The 20161-nt window shown below is 34.2% G+C and overlaps 1 protein-coding gene across 1 annotated transcript in view; it reads left to right on the forward strand.

The window, feature by feature from the left end:
- AK9 (adenylate kinase 9) overlaps positions 1–20161 on the forward strand; it is a 116829-nt gene that overhangs the window by 37437 nt on the left and 59231 nt on the right. Inside the window, exons 15-21 of the mRNA XM_031964424.1 lie at positions 5593–5688; positions 6626–6771; positions 12135–12291; positions 13507–13621; positions 15865–15936; positions 16089–16092; positions 19398–19584. Coding sequence (XP_031820284.1) covers positions 5593–5688; positions 6626–6771; positions 12135–12291; positions 13507–13621; positions 15865–15936; positions 16089–16092; positions 19398–19584 — 777 coding nt within the window. The remainder of the gene's footprint in view (positions 1–5592; positions 5689–6625; positions 6772–12134; positions 12292–13506; positions 13622–15864; positions 15937–16088; positions 16093–19397; positions 19585–20161) is intronic.

A 20161-nucleotide genomic window follows, 5' to 3' on the forward strand; every position in this document is an offset into this window, starting at 1 on the left:
AAGTTAAATTTACATTGAATCTTTCAGTTCTATCTCTGGAGATGGATAGAATTTTTTTTCTTCATGAGTCTTTTGGAATGTCTGGGATCACTGTATTGCTCAGAAGAGCCAAGTCTTTCATAGTTAATCATCATAATAGTACTGCTGTTACTGTGTACAGTGATTTCCTAATTCTTCTCATTTCCCTTTGCATCAGTTCATAAAGATCTTGTCCTGTTTTTTTTTTCCTGATAGTGCCCCACTCATCATTTCTTATATTACAATAATACTCCATTACAATCATAAGCCACAACTTGTTTATTTGTTGAGCATCCCTTCAATTTGCAATTCTTTGCCATCATAAAAAGAATTGCTATAAATATTTTTGTACATATAGGTCCTTTTCCTTTTTATTTGATCTCTTTAGGATCCAAACCCAATAGTTGTATTGCTGGGTCAAAGAGTATGCATAGTTTTATAGCCCTTTGGGCTTTGTTCCAGATTGTTTGAGAATGGTTGGACTAGTTCATTTCTCTATTCATTAAAGTACCTATTTTCCCCTCATTTACTCCAGCATTTGTCATTTCTGAAGTATGAAGTGGTATTTCTCTAGTCAATAGTAAGTTAGTGCATTTTTTTTTTGTATGATTAAAGATAGCTTTGATTTCATCTTCTGACAATTGACTGTTAACTATCATTTGAACATTTATCAATTGAGGAATGGCTCTTGTGTGGGATGTAGAAGACCCTTACCCAAAATGAATCCTCAGAGATCACTCAAAGTAGAAAATAGAAAAGTTGTTTATTAAACCTCCGGAGGATGAGCCGTCCCATCACAAGATAAGGGAAAGAGAAAGCTTGTGGTAGGAGAGCTAAAGAAGTAGTAAAGATAAACAGCTTTTATACAAGAGATTACATCACAAGTAAGAGAGCATTGAGAAGGGGAGGGGGAGGCATCTAGTTGGTTGTTGCTATCTGGGGAGATTGGAATGGAAGGTTTCTGTTTCCCCAAAATCACTTGATTTCTAGGAAACAGAAAATCAGGTCTTCGGGCTTCAGATAATTAAGCAAACAGTGGTCAAGCTAATAGATTAAATATCAATAAATGTCAAATACTGACAAATGTCATCAGCTCAGGTTAAGTAAATATGTTTATAGCTGGCCAAGGCTGAAGTAAATATGGATCTGCACATATTATACAGGTCATAGGAGAAACACAGAAATAATGAAAATAAAATACAGAAAGAATTCACATATTCCTGTAAGTTCTTCACCTTATCTCTCTATTCCACACACTCTTCTTTTTTCTAAATTTGACCCAGATTTATACTCAGTATATAGATTTTTAAAACAAGAACTTTATCAGATAAACTTGCTGTAAAAAATTTTGATACTAGTTCATTGTCTATGGTATCTTTTAGCATAATATGGTTTCCCTAATTATCTGACTTTGTTACTTCAGCTAAAACAAAGATTCTGCTCCAGCCCTTTGTTTTAATTAATCTGTTTCAAATGTCTTATAAACAACTTATTGTTGGAGTTTGTTTTCTAATTCATTCTGTTCTCTATTTCAGCTTTACAAGTGAGGTCACCCCATTTACATTCACAGTTATGATTACTTTGTATTTCCCTCCATCCCATTTTTTCCTGTTTATTCTCTCTCTTTTTCTATAATATCCCTCCTCAAAACTCTGTTTTGCTTCTGACCACTGCTTCCTTAATCCATCCTCCCTTTTGTCATTTTCCCCGACTTCTCTTATCTCCTTCCTCTCCTATTTCCCTATTGGGTAAGTAATATCTTTATACCCAATTGTGAATGTGTGTATGTTATATGTGGGTGTGTGGGTGTGTATTTATGTGTGTATGTATTTTTCCCTCTTTGAATCAATTTTGATATGAGATTCAAGCACTGCTTGCCACATTCCCTCATTTTTCCCTCCATTATAAAATTTTCTTGCATGGTTCTTTTATTTGAGAAAATTTTCCCCATTCTCTCTCTTCTTTTCCCACTGTATCCCTCTTTTTTATCCCTTCATTGTTTTTATTTTTTGGAAATCATCCCAACATAATTGACTAGTCCTGACTTTTTCTGACTACCCCTGTCCTATGGGCACTCATACTCTGGTATAAATAAATGTCAAATAATTTTAATGTTATCTTCATTTGTAATTTGATTACATAGTTTTAAGGTCTCTAAGGATGTTGAAATTTTCTCTATGCTGTGAACTGATAATTTTAATATTACTTGGAAGTGTATTATGTTTACAGTCTTCCCCAGGTTAATCAGAGAAAATATCAAAGTTTTGATTTTTCTTAATTATCATTCAATATACATGACATAACAGGATGAGTGTTTAAATCCTGGTTTTGAGCTTATATGGATATATAGTATGAGATGTTGCTCCATACTTAGGTTTCTTCCAGGTTACTTTCCAGTATTCTCAAGAGATTTGACAAAACCTGTTATTTCTGCTCCTATACTAATAGCTGGAATCTTGTGGTTTATTGAACACTAGGCTACGATTAATTGCACTAGGACAATGTTCCACTGATCAACCTATTTTTTACCTGGCATTAATTTTTTTAATGATTATGGCTTTGTAATATATATAGCTTGAAATATGGTATTGCTATTGGCCATTCCTTCTCATTTTTTCCATTAATTTTCTTGATATTCTTGATCTTTTGTTCCTACAAATGAATTTTTTTATCATTTTTTTCTAGTTCTACCAAATAATTCTTTGGTAGTTTGATAGCTGTGGCACTGAATAAATAAATTCATTTAGGTAGTATTGTCATTTTTATTACATTGGGGGAACTATGCAGGAACAATTAATATTTCTCTAGGTGCTTAGATCTGTCTATTTGTGTGAAGAATAGTTTATAATATTTGTTCATATAGTTCCTGTATGCATCTTGGCAGGTAGACTCCTAATTATTTCACATTTTCTTTGATTATTTTAAATGAAATTTCTTTTTGTAGCTCTTCCTGATGGATTTTGTTTGTACTATATAGAAAAGCTGATGTTTTGTATGGGTCCTGTACAGAAATGCTGATGATATATGAATTAGTTTTGTTTAGTTGATTCTCTAGGGTTCTCCATCATATTATCTATAAAAAAAAAGGATAGTTTTGTTTCCACATTGTCTGTGCTCATTCCTTCATTTTCTTTTTCTTATTGAAATAGCTGACATTTTAGTCCAAAACTGAATAGTAATGGCAATAAGGGACATTCTTGCTTTGACCCTGATTTTATTGAAAAGAATTCTAGCATATCACCATTACAAATAATGTTTTCTCTAGGCTTAGGTCAATACTACTTATCATTTTAAAGAAAGTTCCACTTAACCTTAACCTTTCTAGACTTTTTAATAGGAATGGGTGTTGTATTTTGTCTAAAAAAAAATTAACAACTAGGTATGAACAAGCTACAGAAGGTACAAGAATTAAGGGGGATTGGGAAAGGCTTTTGTTTTCCACCATAAAATGGCCAAGGGGTGACTTGGGAGGGAGAACACTAAGTCAAAGATCCACCTGCTCAAGATTCATGTTAGGATAGCTAGATGACTCAGGACACTTATTTTTTTTTTCTGAGACTGGAACAGTTTCTCTATTTCCTTCACAGAACTAAACTATTGCAAGAAAATCAGACCACTTATTCTAAGGTCTTCAAAACTGCACAGGATGCACAAATTCCTTATCCTGACCATTCTATCTCTCAAGAGCTTTAATTTGTATTTTATTGCTCCCCTTGTTCTTCAACTTTGACCATCACATTTGTAATAAAAAAAAAAAACTTCTAGGAATACATGGATCGAGATATCAAGAGTAGGAGGAAATTATATAAGAAAGGGATTGTACTCACCTACAATTGTGGGTTAAAATTTTAATAATTATTTTTTGTTTCACATATCCCCAAATATAAGTAGTAATAGTAGTTGTTTGTAGTTTCTTCTCAAAGAGAATCAAGACATCAAGGAGGTGATAGATGACATGAAAGTAAATTAGATTTAAGTAAGGGAGGTTTTGTGCAAAGTCATGACCTGTCTTGGTCCAGTGGCAAGATGTAGATCAGGACCACTGGAGATGGCCTTGGATGCGGTGGGAGAAGTTGGTCTTTTTAAGCTAAGGTCTTTAACAGGTCTCAGTTTGACTGAGGCAACAACACAATCAGTCATTAAGAATAGATAAGAAATGAGGCAGAGATTGACTTCTTTTACCTAATCCAAAAAACATCTTTCTAGAAGCAGAAGACTCTCAGGATTTCTGGCTAAAACAGAAACAATTGTTACTCTGGGTAACTGAGTCAATACTCTGAGACAGTCAGCACCAAAACAATGAATACTTGGCTTGGGGGGTGCATATTGTTGGCTAATCAGCAAGAGCCAGGGTGATTTGGATTTAAGACATAGTCCTTAAGAAAGAAATCTAACAAATAAAACCAAGATATCTTGGGAGGTTTCAGTGACTCAGAATAAAAAAATTTATATTCCTTTGAGCAGAGCACCTACAGGTAAGAGTATGAAGTCCCATGTGCACAGAAAGGAGGGAAAGAAAGAAAAAGCAAGGGAAGGAAGGAAGGAAGAGAAGGACAGATGGAGGGAGGGAGGAAGGGAGGAAGGAAGGAAAGAAGGAAGAAAAGAAAGAAGGGAGGGAGGGAAGGAGGAAAGAAGGAAGGGAAGAGGGAGAGAAGAAGGGAAGGAGGCAGGGAGAGAGGGAGGCAAAAAGGGAAGGAGAGGAGGCAGGAAGAAAGGGAGAAAAGGAAAGGAAGAACTGTCTTGCTCAACTGACCAGTTGTAGTTGCATCCCAAATGGGGCAGCTCTATTCACAGAAGTTGTTGTTTGTCCTTCATTGCGAAAGAGGACCATGACTTCAGGGAGGTGATGCCCTGGATGATGCAGGTGACTTGGATTTAAGTGAGGGAGGCTATGCAAAGGTCACCTGCCTCACTTTCCCCTCCAGAACCATTTGGGTCCAGTGGCAAGATACAGATCAAGACAACTGAAGAGGGCCCTCAGAAACATAGTATAACCACTAACAAATATGAGGGGAAAAGCATTAAATATAGTATCAGAAGAATTGAACTATGAATCCTGATTTTATTTTTTACTATATTTGTGGCTTTGGATCTTAGATTCCTCATGTAAAAGGAAAGAAAGAGTTGGACTAGATCTTCTGACTTCAACCCCCCTATTTATTATTTGTTTTTAACATTCATTTTTTTAATTTTTTATTTTTAATTCTCACCCTCCTTCTCTCATATCTCTCCCCCTCCCCCCACTGAGAAGGCAAGAAATGTGAAATCAATTATAGATGTGCAGTTATGCAGAACACATTTCTATATTCTGATTGCAAATTCTTACAATTTTATAATCATATATATATATATATATGTGTTATTATATTTCAAGCTCATTCAGAAACCCAGGATTTTTATTGGACTATTGAACAAATCCTAGCATTTTAAGCAAATATATCCTGAGTCCACCATTCATGAAAAGATTAAGTGAATTCGATGTTTCTATATCTTTTTAAAAATTAACATTTTATTATACTATTTTATATATTACTTTATACTTATTATACATACTTATAATATTACTTATTATAGCTACTTCATCTGGCAGTGTCAAAGAATCACGTGAATCTATGGATGACAGTGGCTTCAAAACAGAACCGGAACCAGTAGTTCAAGATATTAAAGATGGTGAATTGATATTTTTGGTATTTTTATTTCTTTAGATTTAAACAAAACAATTCTTCATAGAATTAGAGATAGGGGAGGGATAACTGAAATGTGTTTTTTAAAAGTATTGTTCATACGCAATTTAAGAGGGAGAGAAGGAGGAAAGGAGGTGATAAATATTTATTAAGCACCTACTATGTACCAAGCACTATGCTAAATGCTTCACTAATAATTATCTCATTTGATTTTCACAACAACCCTTTGAGGTAGGTGCTATTAGAATTCCCATTTTACAATTCAGGAAACTGAAGCAAACTTGCCTACAACTAGATTGTGAAGGGAGGGAAATGGGACCACAGCAGCAATGATGGACTGAGAGAAGAGAGAGGGTCAGAATGGATACAAGGAACTGATTTAGCAGGTGAGAAAGGAGGATAGGAGCCTATGATCAAATAGAAGAATTTCAGAGTTAGAGATCATGAAGGAAAAATAGTTATGGATGATGGTGAGATGAAGGATGTGACCATTGTCACATCCCTATGTGAGAGACTGATGGAATGAAAATGGAAATCATGGCAATTGAGGTTAGTGAACTTAATAGCCAAGGTGTTTGAGAGGATGAAGTATGAAGGCAGGGCTGAGATGGGAAAAAAAAGACTTTGAAACCTTTTCTTGGGAAAAAAAGTAGAATGGAAATTGTTGAGTAATAACAGAAAGGATAATTACCCTTCATCAGCAATTTATTTTAGTGAGAGTTCTTTCTCACTTTTTTCCTTACTCTCTCTGGCCCCATGTTATGGAGATGTAAAGGCAGTCCCCAAAGTGATGATTCTTTTGAGGATTGGTATTCGATGACCTGTTTTTATTGCCAGATTGACCATTTATCTAACTGAAATGGTCATTCAGTGATAATGATATTTAATGAACTTTTTAAAAAATCATACTTCATATTTAAAAGAAGCGGAATCTTCAGACATAGTGGTAACTGAAGCCCATCCAGATGTCCAGGAAATGGTTGAAGAAGCCTTGATGCTTGCCAATGAAGTTTCAATTGAACTTCAGTATGAACAACAAGCTGATATTTTGGACCAACTCTATAAAGATGTAAGTACTATAGACCATACATTTTAACAGAAGTAAGAGTATAATATTTATAATAATATAGTAATAATAAAAATGAGAGCTAACATTTTTAGAATGCTTATCATGTGCTAGGCACTGTACTAAATGCTTTACAAATATCTCATTTGATGAGATGATTCAGGCCAGTTCCAATGGTCTTGTCATGGAGAGAGCCATCTGCACCCAGAGAGAAGGACAATGGGAACTGAGTGTGGATCACAACATAGTGTTTTCATCCTTTTTGTTGTTGTTTGCTTGCATTTTGTTTTCTTCTCTTTTTTTTCTTTTTGGTCTGATTTTTCTTGTGCAGTAAGATATTTGTGGAAATACATGTAGAAGAATTGTACATGTTTAACATAAATTGGATTACTTGCTGAATAGGGAAGGGGGTAGGGGAAAGAGAGGGAAAAAATTTGGAACACAAGGTTTTGCAAGTGTGAATATTGAAAACTATCTTTGCAAGTATTTTGAAAATAAAAAACTTTAATAAAAATACAAATATCTCATTTGATCTCTATTTTACAGATGAAATTAAGACAGATAGAGGTTATTAAGTGACTTTTCTAGGGTCTCAGAGCTGATGAGCTGATAAGTGTCTGAGACTGGATTTGAGGTTAAATCATCCTGACTCCAGCTCTGAAACTTTATTCACTGAAATAATTAGCTGCTTCCAGAATATATTTAAAATATTTTTATAAAATATGAATCTAAAGTATGTCTTTAGTTTGCCTCAGTTAAAAGTTGATTGCTTTATAATCTAGAAAGATAAATCAATGGGAGTTAATCATCATAGTATTTTACAGAGAACAACCATTAGATCAGAATGTCTTAGATATCAGATAATGTAATAGAAATTTAATAACTTAAATTATTTGCCTTTTCAATCGTTAACATGATTGAGTCTAACTGGCAGTGAGAGAGACAGACAAAGAGAGACAAAGACAGAGACAGAGAAAGACTGACTTTGTCCCATTAAATTGGATCAAGGATGCTTAAACCATTTTGGTCTCGTGACTACTTTGGGCAGTCTGGTGAAGGACCTATGGTCCTCTACTCAGAATAATGTTTTTAAATGCATAAGATAAATTATACAGGAAATCAGTTATATTGAAATTCAGTTACCAAAATGTAAAAAAAAAAAAGAGAGAAAAGGGTAAAGGGAAGAGAAGGGAAAGAAGAAAGAAAAGAATAGAGAAGACTTCATAAATCCCAGATTAAGAACCTGTGACTCAGGTTGAGTAACCTGGGCATAAAAGGTTTTACTGGCACATGGAAACCAATCCCTCGTTGTAATTTTGATGTTCTTAATTCCAGTTGTTTACAGACCAATTTCAGACATTTCAAACTATAAGCCCAACAAGATTGGCCAATTTATATTGCAATTCAACACCAACACCTTCCCACAGCCTATTTTTAAAGAGCAGTAACATCAGATATTGACCTTCCTGAGTCCCTCTGAATTAGCTTTCAAAAATTATCCTCTTAACACCTATAACCAATCAAAATAGGTAGCTTTTGTGGCAGGTAAATTAGGACAGGCTTTCCTAAGAATCTGCAGGATGAGGGGAGCTTCTTAGTGAGAATTATCAGAAGGTTAAGGTGGAGTTCCTGGCCAAGAAACAAGAGATTGTGCCAAACACTTTATAAGTATTTCATCTCATCTATACAACATACTATTCATTATCCAACTTTCCAGGGAGCCCAGGCAATATAGTTACCTTTACTGAGTCCTAAAGGCTTCTCCTGGATATTACCTTTACTCTAAAAATCTTCAGCTTTTTCCAGTCAAACCCCTTTTTGACCAAGAAAATTTTATGTAACCCCAAGTATATAGACATATAAAAGCATTTACTGATAATAAATCATAATTTTACATTCAGTTACAAGACCCACTTTAGGGCTGCAAACTACAGTTTGAGAAGTTGGGCCGTAAACAAACAAGTCTCCCTAAAGAGAATAAGGTTATTATTATTTAAAATTATCCAGTGATAACCAGTAACAGCCCTTCCTAATAGATTAAAAAAAACTCACAATTAATAATGTGCAGTTCACATTAGTATAATATACACATCAATATAAGTCTTTTGTATTTCATGTGGACTCTATATCCTTGCTGGATTTTTCTAATTATGATAGGACAATTGGATAGGTAGGCAGGAAGATTCATCTTTATGAGTTCAAATGCAGCCTCATCAGCTAGCTAATTAGCTCACAATGACCCTATGATCCTGAATAAGTCACTTAAATCTGTTTGCCTCAGTTTCCTTATCTGTAAAATGAATTGGAGGAAGAAATGAGAAATCACTCCAATATCTTTACTCAAAAAAAAAAAAGTCCCAAATGGGGACATGAAGAGTCAGACATGACTGAACAACAATAAAAACATTGAAACATCAGGACTAACAACTCTTTCAGGGCAAAAAAGACCAAAATGACATCACTGTTAGTCAACAGTGACTGAAGAGATCAATATGAACTCAGAATATTCTACCAAGCACAGTCCATGTGAACATTTGGGGTAGATTCTCTCAATTTGCACATTTCACATTTCTTTTGAGCTACTTCAATTTTGCATTTCCTGATGAGGGAATGCCATGCTAGGCAGTTCTGTGCCAGCATCTCCCATGTCACACAATCAATTCCAAGGTTCTTGAACATGTCCCTGTATTTCTTTTTCTATGGACTGAGTGCTTGCCCTATGGGAGTTCTTCATAAAATACTTTTAGGACAGCCTATGTTCAGTGCAGGGACCTATCTTTAAATAAATGTGAAGTCTAAGATTTATATTTCTCACATTGTTTATGAATGAATGAATGAATGAAATAAATCATTGTTAAGTCCTTCCTAGCTAACTATCCCATTATTCTGCATACAGTAGATACAGGGTTATATTGAAATGAATTGAAATCTGAGTACTGAAATTTCCATGAAAGCTATCTTGTCAAATGGTGGATAAGTATAATAAATCTATTTGAATCATTTAGGAATGTTTGTTGGCTCATTAAATAAATTAATTAAGGTATGGGAATTTAAGATAAATCTTTAACTATAAGGCTAACTTAACTAGCAGCCATCTCTCTCTTCGAATATGTATATGAAAGTGCTCATTTTACTTGATGTATATTAAGCTAAGAAAAAAAAATTTGCAATAGTTCAAGAGCTATATCTAAGAGCAGATAGTACTATTTCAGAAGAGGGAAAATCTTTGCAGAAGAATGTGTACCTGTCATAAATCTGTTAGCTTGTACTCTCTTAAGAAAGCTGGTGTCATCCACAACGCTATGTTAGGAGAAGCTAACTTGTAGCATTCTAAGGTTATATTCAATTTAACCAAGTAAGCATTTGTTAAGTACATTTGTTAAGTATGTGCGGATATAAAGACAAAACTAAATACAGTCTCTGCCCATAAAGAACTTACATTTGATTGGAGGGGATACAATATTTATGCAGATAAATAAGGACAAAATAATTTGGAGGACAGTGTCTTATCAGAATAATTTCTTTAATTTTTTTAGAATTATTTGAGAGTACATTTCTCAATTCCACACTACCGTTTCCCCTCTTGCCCTTGTGTTCCCCCTCCTTATATCCAACTTGTCATCACTTTGGGGGGTTTTCAAGTTTCTTTGGAGTTTCTAGGAAATGAACTTTTTGCGGTTCAGGGGGACCCCAGAATATTGGTATTCTGAAACAGTGACAGTCCCATAGATGTCCCAAAAGAATATGTAAACTTAGATAATCTGCAAGTCAAGAAGCAGATTTTTATTATAACTATAATGCTAATTAAAATGGACTAAATTCCAAGAGAGGAAGATAACAAAGAGCAGGGTACAAACAGGTAAATTTAGAGGGATTTGGAGAGTACAGAACAAAGAACAGAGCAGGGTAAATGACATAATGGGACTGGGATTCAAATGATTAGTGAGAATTTTGCTAATGGGAACTAACAACAACCCCCTTTCTTCTTTCATGAAATTAAGAAGCACTCATTGTTTGAATCCAAGCGTGAAATAGCAGCCCAGACTTTTGGATGACAAACCAGATATCCCTCAAGGATAGTTTAGTGGAATAAAAATATCAGTCTCAATTCCCTTTCTTTTACACACATTCTCCAAGACTGTGCTACATTACTCCCAATAGTTATATTCCCAAAGAGACTACATCATTCCTAAGGGCAGGTAGTCTGAGGATTATTACTCCAACATTTCTAAAGACTGCACCCCCACATCAAACTGAGGCAGGGAAAATGAATGCTTCCCAATAAACCCCATCAGTTTTCTGTCACATGACTTAGTTTTTAGAAGCCTTCTTGCCTTGAGTTACCTCATTATTGATAGAGCATGAACATGAAATTATTTTCTGCTCCTAGTGATAAAGAGCTATCCACTGGCTCTCCTTTAACCAGATGCTTGTCACACAGAGGTAAACAAGGGACCAAGTTTTAGGGTCCATCAGAGTAACAATGAAATAGAGTGTACCTTTCTTTATACAGTTGTCTTTTAAAAATAATAATGACTCACATTTTGGTAGTAATTTAAGGTTTACAAAAAACTTTGCATATATTATCTCTTTACAAACTCCCACTGAATAAGGCATTCACACTGTATAAGTTTAAAGCCTCAATTTCTAATCAAAAACTTAACTGGACTTCAGAACCAAATAAAACCACTAAGGAAAGCAACTAATAAGCAATCAAACTACTTTGCCAGGTGGCAAGCCTTTAGGAAACTGATAGGAAAAAAAAGGAAAATTTGTAGATCTCTTTCACCTATTCTATTTCATTTTCTTTCTTCTTCCTCCTTTTTACTTCTCTGCTTTTTAGCTTTCTCCCTTTCTTCTTCACTTCCCCATCCCCATGCTATACCTATATCCCCAAACTATATATTTTGGTTTTGGCATTTGCTGCTGTTGCTGAATTAAGCTTTATGTTTCCTATTCTTTATTTACAAAGCAGGGAGGCTGAATGCATGTATAGTCTGAGGACTTCTCCCTTGAATTCATATATAGTCCTCAATTTATTTCCCTTCTTCTTCCCTGATGGTGCACAGTGCCCCCAACACCAAACAGGTCCTGTACACTTTTTTTTAATTAGGAGTTCTTATTCTGGGGTTCAAGAATTTGGTTTGAAAATTTTTTTTATAAATATATTTCCACATAACTCCTTGCATTTTATTTTATTCACTTAAAAACATTATTTTGAGAAGGGCTTCATTCCAGGCTGCTTTCACACACACACAAAGAGTGAAAAAGCTCTAGAGCCTCAAAGATAGCAGCATGGTGATATTCCATGTTATTTCTCCTTTCTCAAGTCATGATTGTAATACAGATTTATAACTTTGCTGCAGCTTGCTGAGAAAAACCAAAATCGATTTCCTGGTGCACCAAAATATGGAGGTTGGGTGATGGATAATACTCCTATGATCCGAGAGTTCTGGTCGGCCATAAACCATAAAGATATTCTTCCTGATATCATCGTTGTATTAGGAGATTTAGAAAATCAAGGTTGGTAGATATTCATTTCAAAATGAAATGTCTATCACTATTGTGTGATAATAATTTTTGACATTCATTTTTAAATTTAATTTTTTTTGGTTCCATTTTAAGTTCCAAACTTTCTTCCTTCTTCCTTTCCTTCCACATAGTAGAGAAGGCCATCATTTGACATCAATATATAGATATGTATGTATGTGTGCATACATATACATATGTACACATATGTATGTTTATATATCATGCTATGAATACTTCTATTTATTAGTTCTTTCTCTGGAGGTAGATACCACTTTTTATCATGGGTCCTTTGAAATTGTCTCAGATCATTGTCTTGATCAGAGTAGCTAAGTTTTTCACAGTTGATCTTTGTTTTAGTATTGTCCTTATTGTATATAATGTTTTCCTAATTCTACTTATTATACCTTGCATCAGTTCATATAAGTCTTCCCAGATTTTTCTGAAACATCCTGCTCATCATTTCTCATAGCACATAGTATTCCATCACAATTATTTATTACAAATTGTTTAGCCATTCCGCAGTTGATGGGCATCCTCTTAATTTCCAATTCTTTGCTACCACAAAGAGCTGTTATACATGTTTTTTGCACAAATGGGTCCTTTAGATTTCATAGTAGTATTGCTGAGTCAAAGGATATACATAGTTTTATCACTCTTTGTGCATAATATTTTTGGTTAAAAAAAAATACTGGAGATGGGTTTAGTTCTCTAAGTAGTCCCTATTATATTTCAACCAGGAAGCATATGAAGAGCATTTCTAAGTGCATGAGAGATGATCTAATATTAATATCTGCTGTAATATCTGACTGAGCAATATAATGCCCAAGACAGAAGCTATCTGGTGCTGTCCCTTTTTTAGTTCAAAAAGGAAGACTTTTAAAATGCAAGCAAACTTAAATGTTTTCTCTTTGTAATGTAACAATATGTTTTAAGTGAAACATATTTAAAGAAAATTTTTCAGAAGAAAAAAAATGCCTTCTGTGTCTAAATCTAGAATCCTAAATTCTTAATCAAAATATAGTGCTTCAGTTGAAGTAATAAAATATAGATCAAAATCATAATAAAATGTGTAACTATTATAATGAAGAGATTAGAGGTTCCCAGTTATTCCCAATCAACATCTTGTACTTTCAGATTTTAAACTGTAAATCAATATTTTAATGGTTGTAAAAAACAATGTAAAATTATTTTTTAATTATATTACAGGAAATTTTTTACTTAATAGGCTGTTTCTAGAGAACAAAGAGAATATTATTGCTAAAGTAATGGAAAGGAAAAAAAAAGAAGCAGAAGAAGTTAGTTTACTTGAACGACCTGAAAGGTAAACTCTGGTATAATGCATTATAAGCCTATTTAATATTTAGAAAAATATTGAATAAACATTTTAAAATGTATTATAACTATTCAAGTGATGTTGCTGAGATTTTTATAATACAAAATAACTTTGTAGTAGTTAACACAAATCCTAATTAATTTTTTTTAAACTATAACTTTTCTAAGTACTTTTCACATCTTTAAGGTGGAAATTGTGGCTATATTATCAATTAGCATCACAGTTATTTCTTTCACTCAACAATCAACCCTCAAGAAATTCTTAGCAGGAAAAACAGTAAATTGGATTTTTTTTAAACTACTTTAGCTATCCCTAAAATAACATTGCAAACCAAAATCTACAATTTAAAAAGAAAGTAGAAATATATATATATATATATATTATGTATAATATGTATTATATATGTATGTGTATATATGTATAATATGAATATATGAATATAATATGAACATATGTAGATATATATATTATGAATACACATATTCAAATGCAGCCTCAGACACTTAACATTTACTAGCTGTCTGACCTGGGCAAATCACTTAACCCCAATTGCTTGGGGAGAAAAAAAAAAACAAAACCAAGAAAGGTGCATAAGCCCTAAATGTTTAACAACCAGCTCTTCCCCTCCAAAGTGTGTCCAACACTTTTAAATTTAATATGCATTGCTAACATTTTCTCCATCACTTTCTTAAATCTGGCAATCAACAAAATAAAAAAAAAAAAACCAAACCCTAATTTTTAACATATGCCAGTTTCCAAGGAATACACACTCACATTGAAAATCTATCATCTCTTGAGAGTCAGTTTGAATTGTTTCTCTCACTAGCCCTGACTGTGGTGCAAAAATGCAGAGCCTCTCCCAGATTTCTGTGGATTTTAAATCCAGTTTGATCCAGAAAGGAAGAAAACATTTCAGGGAAAATTAGAGAAAAACACTCACTTTCATCAAAATTGTTACATATCATACAAAACTTATAACTCACATTTATCAGGCTGTTGCTCCAGTGTTAGGCTTCAGAAGATTAGATTAACACTGATTATGGGTGTAAAAACACATCCACATTCACAGCTTTGAAAGATGACTTGATATTTCATATTTTCATGGCTGCAAAATACCGTAGGATGCTATCATTAACACAGGAATAAGGTAATTGTTTCCCCAGGGCCTGTAGGCCCAAACCACCCTTATCTTGGGATGGGACTGAGGTGAGGAGAAAATAGAGCAAAGATGAAGCTACTTTCCATTGGGAGATTGATCTTGAGCTACTATTTATGTCATGGTGTGCCCACCAACAATCTATCTTCCAACAAGATTTTGGTTTCTTCCATTAGTGCCGTTTGTGGTGTCCTTTTCATCTGTTTTATAATGCTATAACACATTCACATAGCGTAATTTATTTAGCCAGTCCCCAACTGATTAATACCATCTTAATTTGTATTTTTTTGCCACTCCAAAGAAGAACTGCTATAAATGTTTTTGTTCACCTGGGTCCTTTTCTTCATTCTTTAATTTTTTTGTCCTATATATACATGTAGAGGTAATGCTGAGTCAATAAATACGCACATTTTCATAACTTTGGGGATACAGTTCTGAATGATGTTCCAGAATGAGTGGACTCCATGCTATAGGCCACAGTTGGCTTGTATGCTCTCATTCCCTGTGAGCTCTATGGTGAGCCCAGGGTCATGGCTTTCTCCACTTAGAAGATGAACTCACAAAATAAGATTGGAAGAGAAGACAGGGGAGAGGGAAACTGGATTATATCTCCCAACCCCTGAGCCAGTCTTGCAGGTCAAGGCTCACCTTACACCTTTTCTCTCTCTTCGCTCCCCAAGTAATCCATTTGAGACTCTCCCTCATTCTGTAAGGAAAATCTGCTGTTCTCCCTATTCCAAAGTGATCCCTCTATGTTTGATCACATTATGGATTCATAAATTTAGGGTAAATGTTCACACCCTGGGCATATCGTTTTAAACTCCAAAAACTTCTTTAGAGTTTAAATTGATGATACTCCTTCCAATAGAACAAAAAATTTACTGGTTCCATTATAAGGCATAATTAAATGCTGAAGTTAAAATAATCTTGGGTACGAGCCACATAAAGGAATAAAAACTAAAGAAAGAGATAGCAAGTATTATCAGGATGGGGAGGGTCTCAAATTTTCTCAAAATGCAGAAGTTTGAAGTCATATAAATGCAAAGATGTTCATTTTGGAAAATTCTCATTTCAGAAGATCAGATGAACCAACTGTTACATTTGAAGATGATAATAGGAAAAAAGATAGTGAGAAACTTGAAGGCAAGTAGACTTATTTAAGATAATATGATTTTGTTTTGTCATTTCATATATAATTCAAAAGAAATAAAAGGGACCTGTGATTAGTATCAACGTGTGTGGTTCACATTGCATTTATTTATACTTGTTACCTAAAGACATTTCATACATTATATCCAGGGAAGTTTGAATCCTGGCTCTCATGCTTAGTCCTTATGTGACCCTGTAAAAATCCCTTCACCTCTCTGACTTGGGAACTTCTTTATTAATAAAATAAGGCTAATAATATTTGTACTATCTACCTCAGGAAGATGCTTTTAGGTAAGGAGATAATGTGTATACAGTGTTTTACAAACATAATCTATGATTCTTTTCTCAATATAAATAGTAAGACTTTGGGAGTAAAGACAGAGTAAAACAAGTTTGATCAGAAGCTATATTCTGCCAGAAATATTCAAAGATTTAAAAGATCTCTTTTGCCATCACTAATTATGGAACCCATAGGTCATGTGCCTTAAATAACACTAATAACGATAACTAGGATTTTTCTATCAACTACCATATAGAAGGAACTGTGTTAATTAAGTACTTTATAAAAATTATCTTGGTTGATCCTCATAAACCCTAGGTAAAAGTGGCTAATATGAACCTCATTTTACAGATGAATAAACTGAGGTAGAGGAAAAGGAGTTGCGCTGTATGACCCTTAAGGTCCTTTTTAGCTTACATCCATAATCTTAAGAGGTTTTGTTTTATCTTGTTTTCTTTTTTTTTTTTAATGGAGTCTTCCTATCTTGCCCAGGCTGGAAGCAAAGTGACCACTCACAACTCCAACCTTATTGCTAATGGACAAGGAAGCTTTGATCTACTCCATTCATCTCTCCTTAGGCAGCCTAGTGGTCCTTCTCTCAGGAACTCACCTTATAGGTATCAGACTTCTTGGGGACACTGGGATCTCAGAACTCTTCAGCACAAGCTCAGACTTCTTGGTAGCAGGAATTACAACCACGGATCACCATCCCAGCTGGATTTTGTAAACATAGATGTTAGAGTCAATTTTCAGTCATCTGACATCAGATAAACTAGCAAATCAGTTCCTTTATTTTCTTTTATTCAAAGGGAGCCTGTCACCCAAGCTGAGAGGTAAATTTAAGATTCCCTTCCAATACTGAGCCACTTGGGAAGTCAAATTCTTTTAGACAGAAATACTTTATTACCTTCTTTCCACAAGAAAAACGTGAGCCAGATATGTGATGAGCTCAAATGGAGAAGGTAAAAGCCTGCCATTAAGATTGGATTGGCAGATTGTTTGCTATCTTGGGGAGGTTTTGTAAAAGTAAGTGTTGAAAACTATCTTTATATGTATTTGGAAAAATAAATTACTATAATAAAAAAGTAAAAGAAAACAAAAACAAAAAAAAAGATGAGATTGGATTTGCATTAGTCTAAAATGAAATATTGCCCATCTTTGTACTGGAATTAGGAAAAGGAATCTGTTAAATAGGGCAGTCAGAATTTAAAAAAATAAACAGCTAGCTATCTCCCACAATAAGACCAACTCTCCATTACCAACTCATAATTCTAGACCCTTAGGAATGAAAAGGAGACTTGGGTACTATTCATTAGATCTCACTTAGCTATTTGTTGGCTGATAACCTTAAACAAACCACTGAAATTCTCTGTTCTCTTTCTTTATGTTTAAAATAGTCAGATTAAGTGATATCTATGGGTCTTTCAAGCTCTAAAATCTATGAGCTCATGAATAATGTCTGTATATGTATCACATGTTGACCTCTGCCACTGTCATATCTTTGATAATGAAAAACTGCAAGGAGATAATGTCTAGCTAATGCTTTATAACAAAGCATTTAGCAAAATATTAAATAAAAGCAAATAGTTAAATTTTTTGTTGTATGACCTCAGAAAATTATTGTAGTTGATGTTTTTTGTTACCATTCACAATATTATGTGAAATTTATCGAAAATCTGGGAAGGAAAGCAAAAGAGGAAAATCTATTAGGTGGTGTCTTCTGAAAAGTTTCATGTTGGAGATCAGGTAGAGATTACACTAGATGGCTGTTAGTGGCAGCTGGTGGTACAGTAGATAGAACACTGGGCCTGGAGTGTTCTGAAGACTGAATCAAATTTGGCCTTAGATAGTTCCTAGCCGTGTGATCCCAGACAAGTCATTTAATCTTGGTTTCAAATTTCTTCAATTATAAAAGGAGGATAATTATTAGCATTTTCTTCACAGGGTTTTTGTGAGGATCAAACAAGGGAATATTTATAAAATACCTGGCACATAGTAGGTGATTTATTGATCTTATTACCCTCTCCTTCCCTTCCCTTCCTTACTCTGAGGTCCCTAGCTCTGAAATCAGCCCTAATTTCTATATATCTTATTGCAATTTTTCATGCTTTTATTTTGCAAAAGGAACAAATCCAAAATAAGTTTTATTTAATTATTTTTGACATATTTTTCATCTAGCAGTATCTACTCTTTTCCGTTCATGTCATCATTGCCTGGAATACAAAAGCAAAGCTGAAATATTTCCTGTATTCAAGTTCATGTTCTATATAATCCCACTTCTTAAACTGTGGTTTGCAAAACCATATGGGGTCTCATAACTGAATGTAAGAGTCGTGAAATTATGATTGGTTATCAGTAAATGTGTGATTTGTATACCTATTTTATATGCCTGCATAACCGGGATCATGTAAAAATTTCTAAGGCAAAAAGAGGTAGCAAGTGGAAAAGCTTAATAACTGTTCTAAAAGAAGGAGGGGAGAGGGAAAATATCATGTGTATATATATATATATATATATATATATATATATATATAATATATGTATATACATATGCATATATATGTGTACATGTATATATATATGTGCACGTGCATGCACATGTTGGTATGCCTTATATCTACTGTGTATATAAATATGTATATATACACATATATGCATGTATATATAATATATGCAGTATACATACACATGTACCTGTATATATAATATGTGCACATGTATATACTTATATATGCACTGTGTATGATCTATGTACTATGGAAATTTAAGATTCTATAATTTGGCCCAAGGTCTTTACTTTTAAATCACAAAATCCAGAGCCGTTTCCTCCTAATGCACCCCAACACCTATTACTTATAGGCTTAAGAGAACAGTCCCATGTCACTTAATGAAATGACTTGCTCAGAATTCTCAAGTTAATGTGAATTAAAGGAAGAACTTGGATAAAGTCATGTTGTCACTATCACTTCCACCATCTTTCTTGAAATCTACATACAAATAAAATGAAAATGAAAATGTTAAGGAAAATAACTAATTCCAGAATCCTTTTCCCACTAATTCAGAAGTGGATTAATTGGAACAAGACACAGAAGTTATTCGAGTATAACCCTCTCCCCTCCTTTTTTTTTCCTCTAAATAATCTTAAATTAGGATTTATACTCGAGGAGCCTGAGCCTGAGCCCGAGCCTGAGCCTGAGACTGAGCCCGAGCCTGGGCCTGAGCATGAACTGGAGCCAGAGGTGACCGAAATGGAAGCTGAAGCAACCGAGTCGCCCGAGCTGACCCTGGAATCAGAGCAACCAGGAATAGAAGGGGAGGAATCTGAAATTACAGCAGAACATGAGGCTGAGGCCGAAGCCGATTTAGGTTAGATTATTTTTAATATGCTTTCGTTACCTTTTTATCTGATTCTTTCCTATCTGATTCTCTTAAACTAGACTTACTGTTGGATCCCCTAAGATCCAGGGACAGCAATACACAACTTATCTGTCTTTCCTCTGAGTCCTTATGAAGAGGATTTTCCTAGAGTTGTCCTGGACACTGAAAAGGGAAGAGAGATGGGGGAACACAGCCAAAAAATAATCAGTTTTAACAAAATCAATAAGAGAAATTACCATTCTGTTTGCTTCATTTGTTTGGTTCCCTTTTGGCAACTGCTACATGTTTAGAGAAAAAGAATCTTAGAGGTTAGTGGTCAGTGTGTCTGAATGAAGTTTGCCATTTCCTTCTCCAGATTATTTTATAGATAAAAAACTGAAGGAAATAGGATTAAGTGACTTACCTAGAGTCACACAGCACATAAATATTTGAGGTCAAATTTGAATTCAAAGCTCACTGCTCTATTCTCTGTATCACCTAGTGATCTCCTTGAAGCATTGCTGCATGTCACCTTAAAAGTTTGCATGCTAAAAGTTTCATAGGTTTTTTTTTGTAAATTCTGAAA

The sequence above is a fragment of the Sarcophilus harrisii genome, chromosome 4 (genome assembly GCF_902635505.1).
Source record: "Sarcophilus harrisii chromosome 4, mSarHar1.11, whole genome shotgun sequence".
Classification (NCBI taxonomy): Eukaryota; Metazoa; Chordata; class Mammalia; order Dasyuromorphia; family Dasyuridae; genus Sarcophilus; species Sarcophilus harrisii.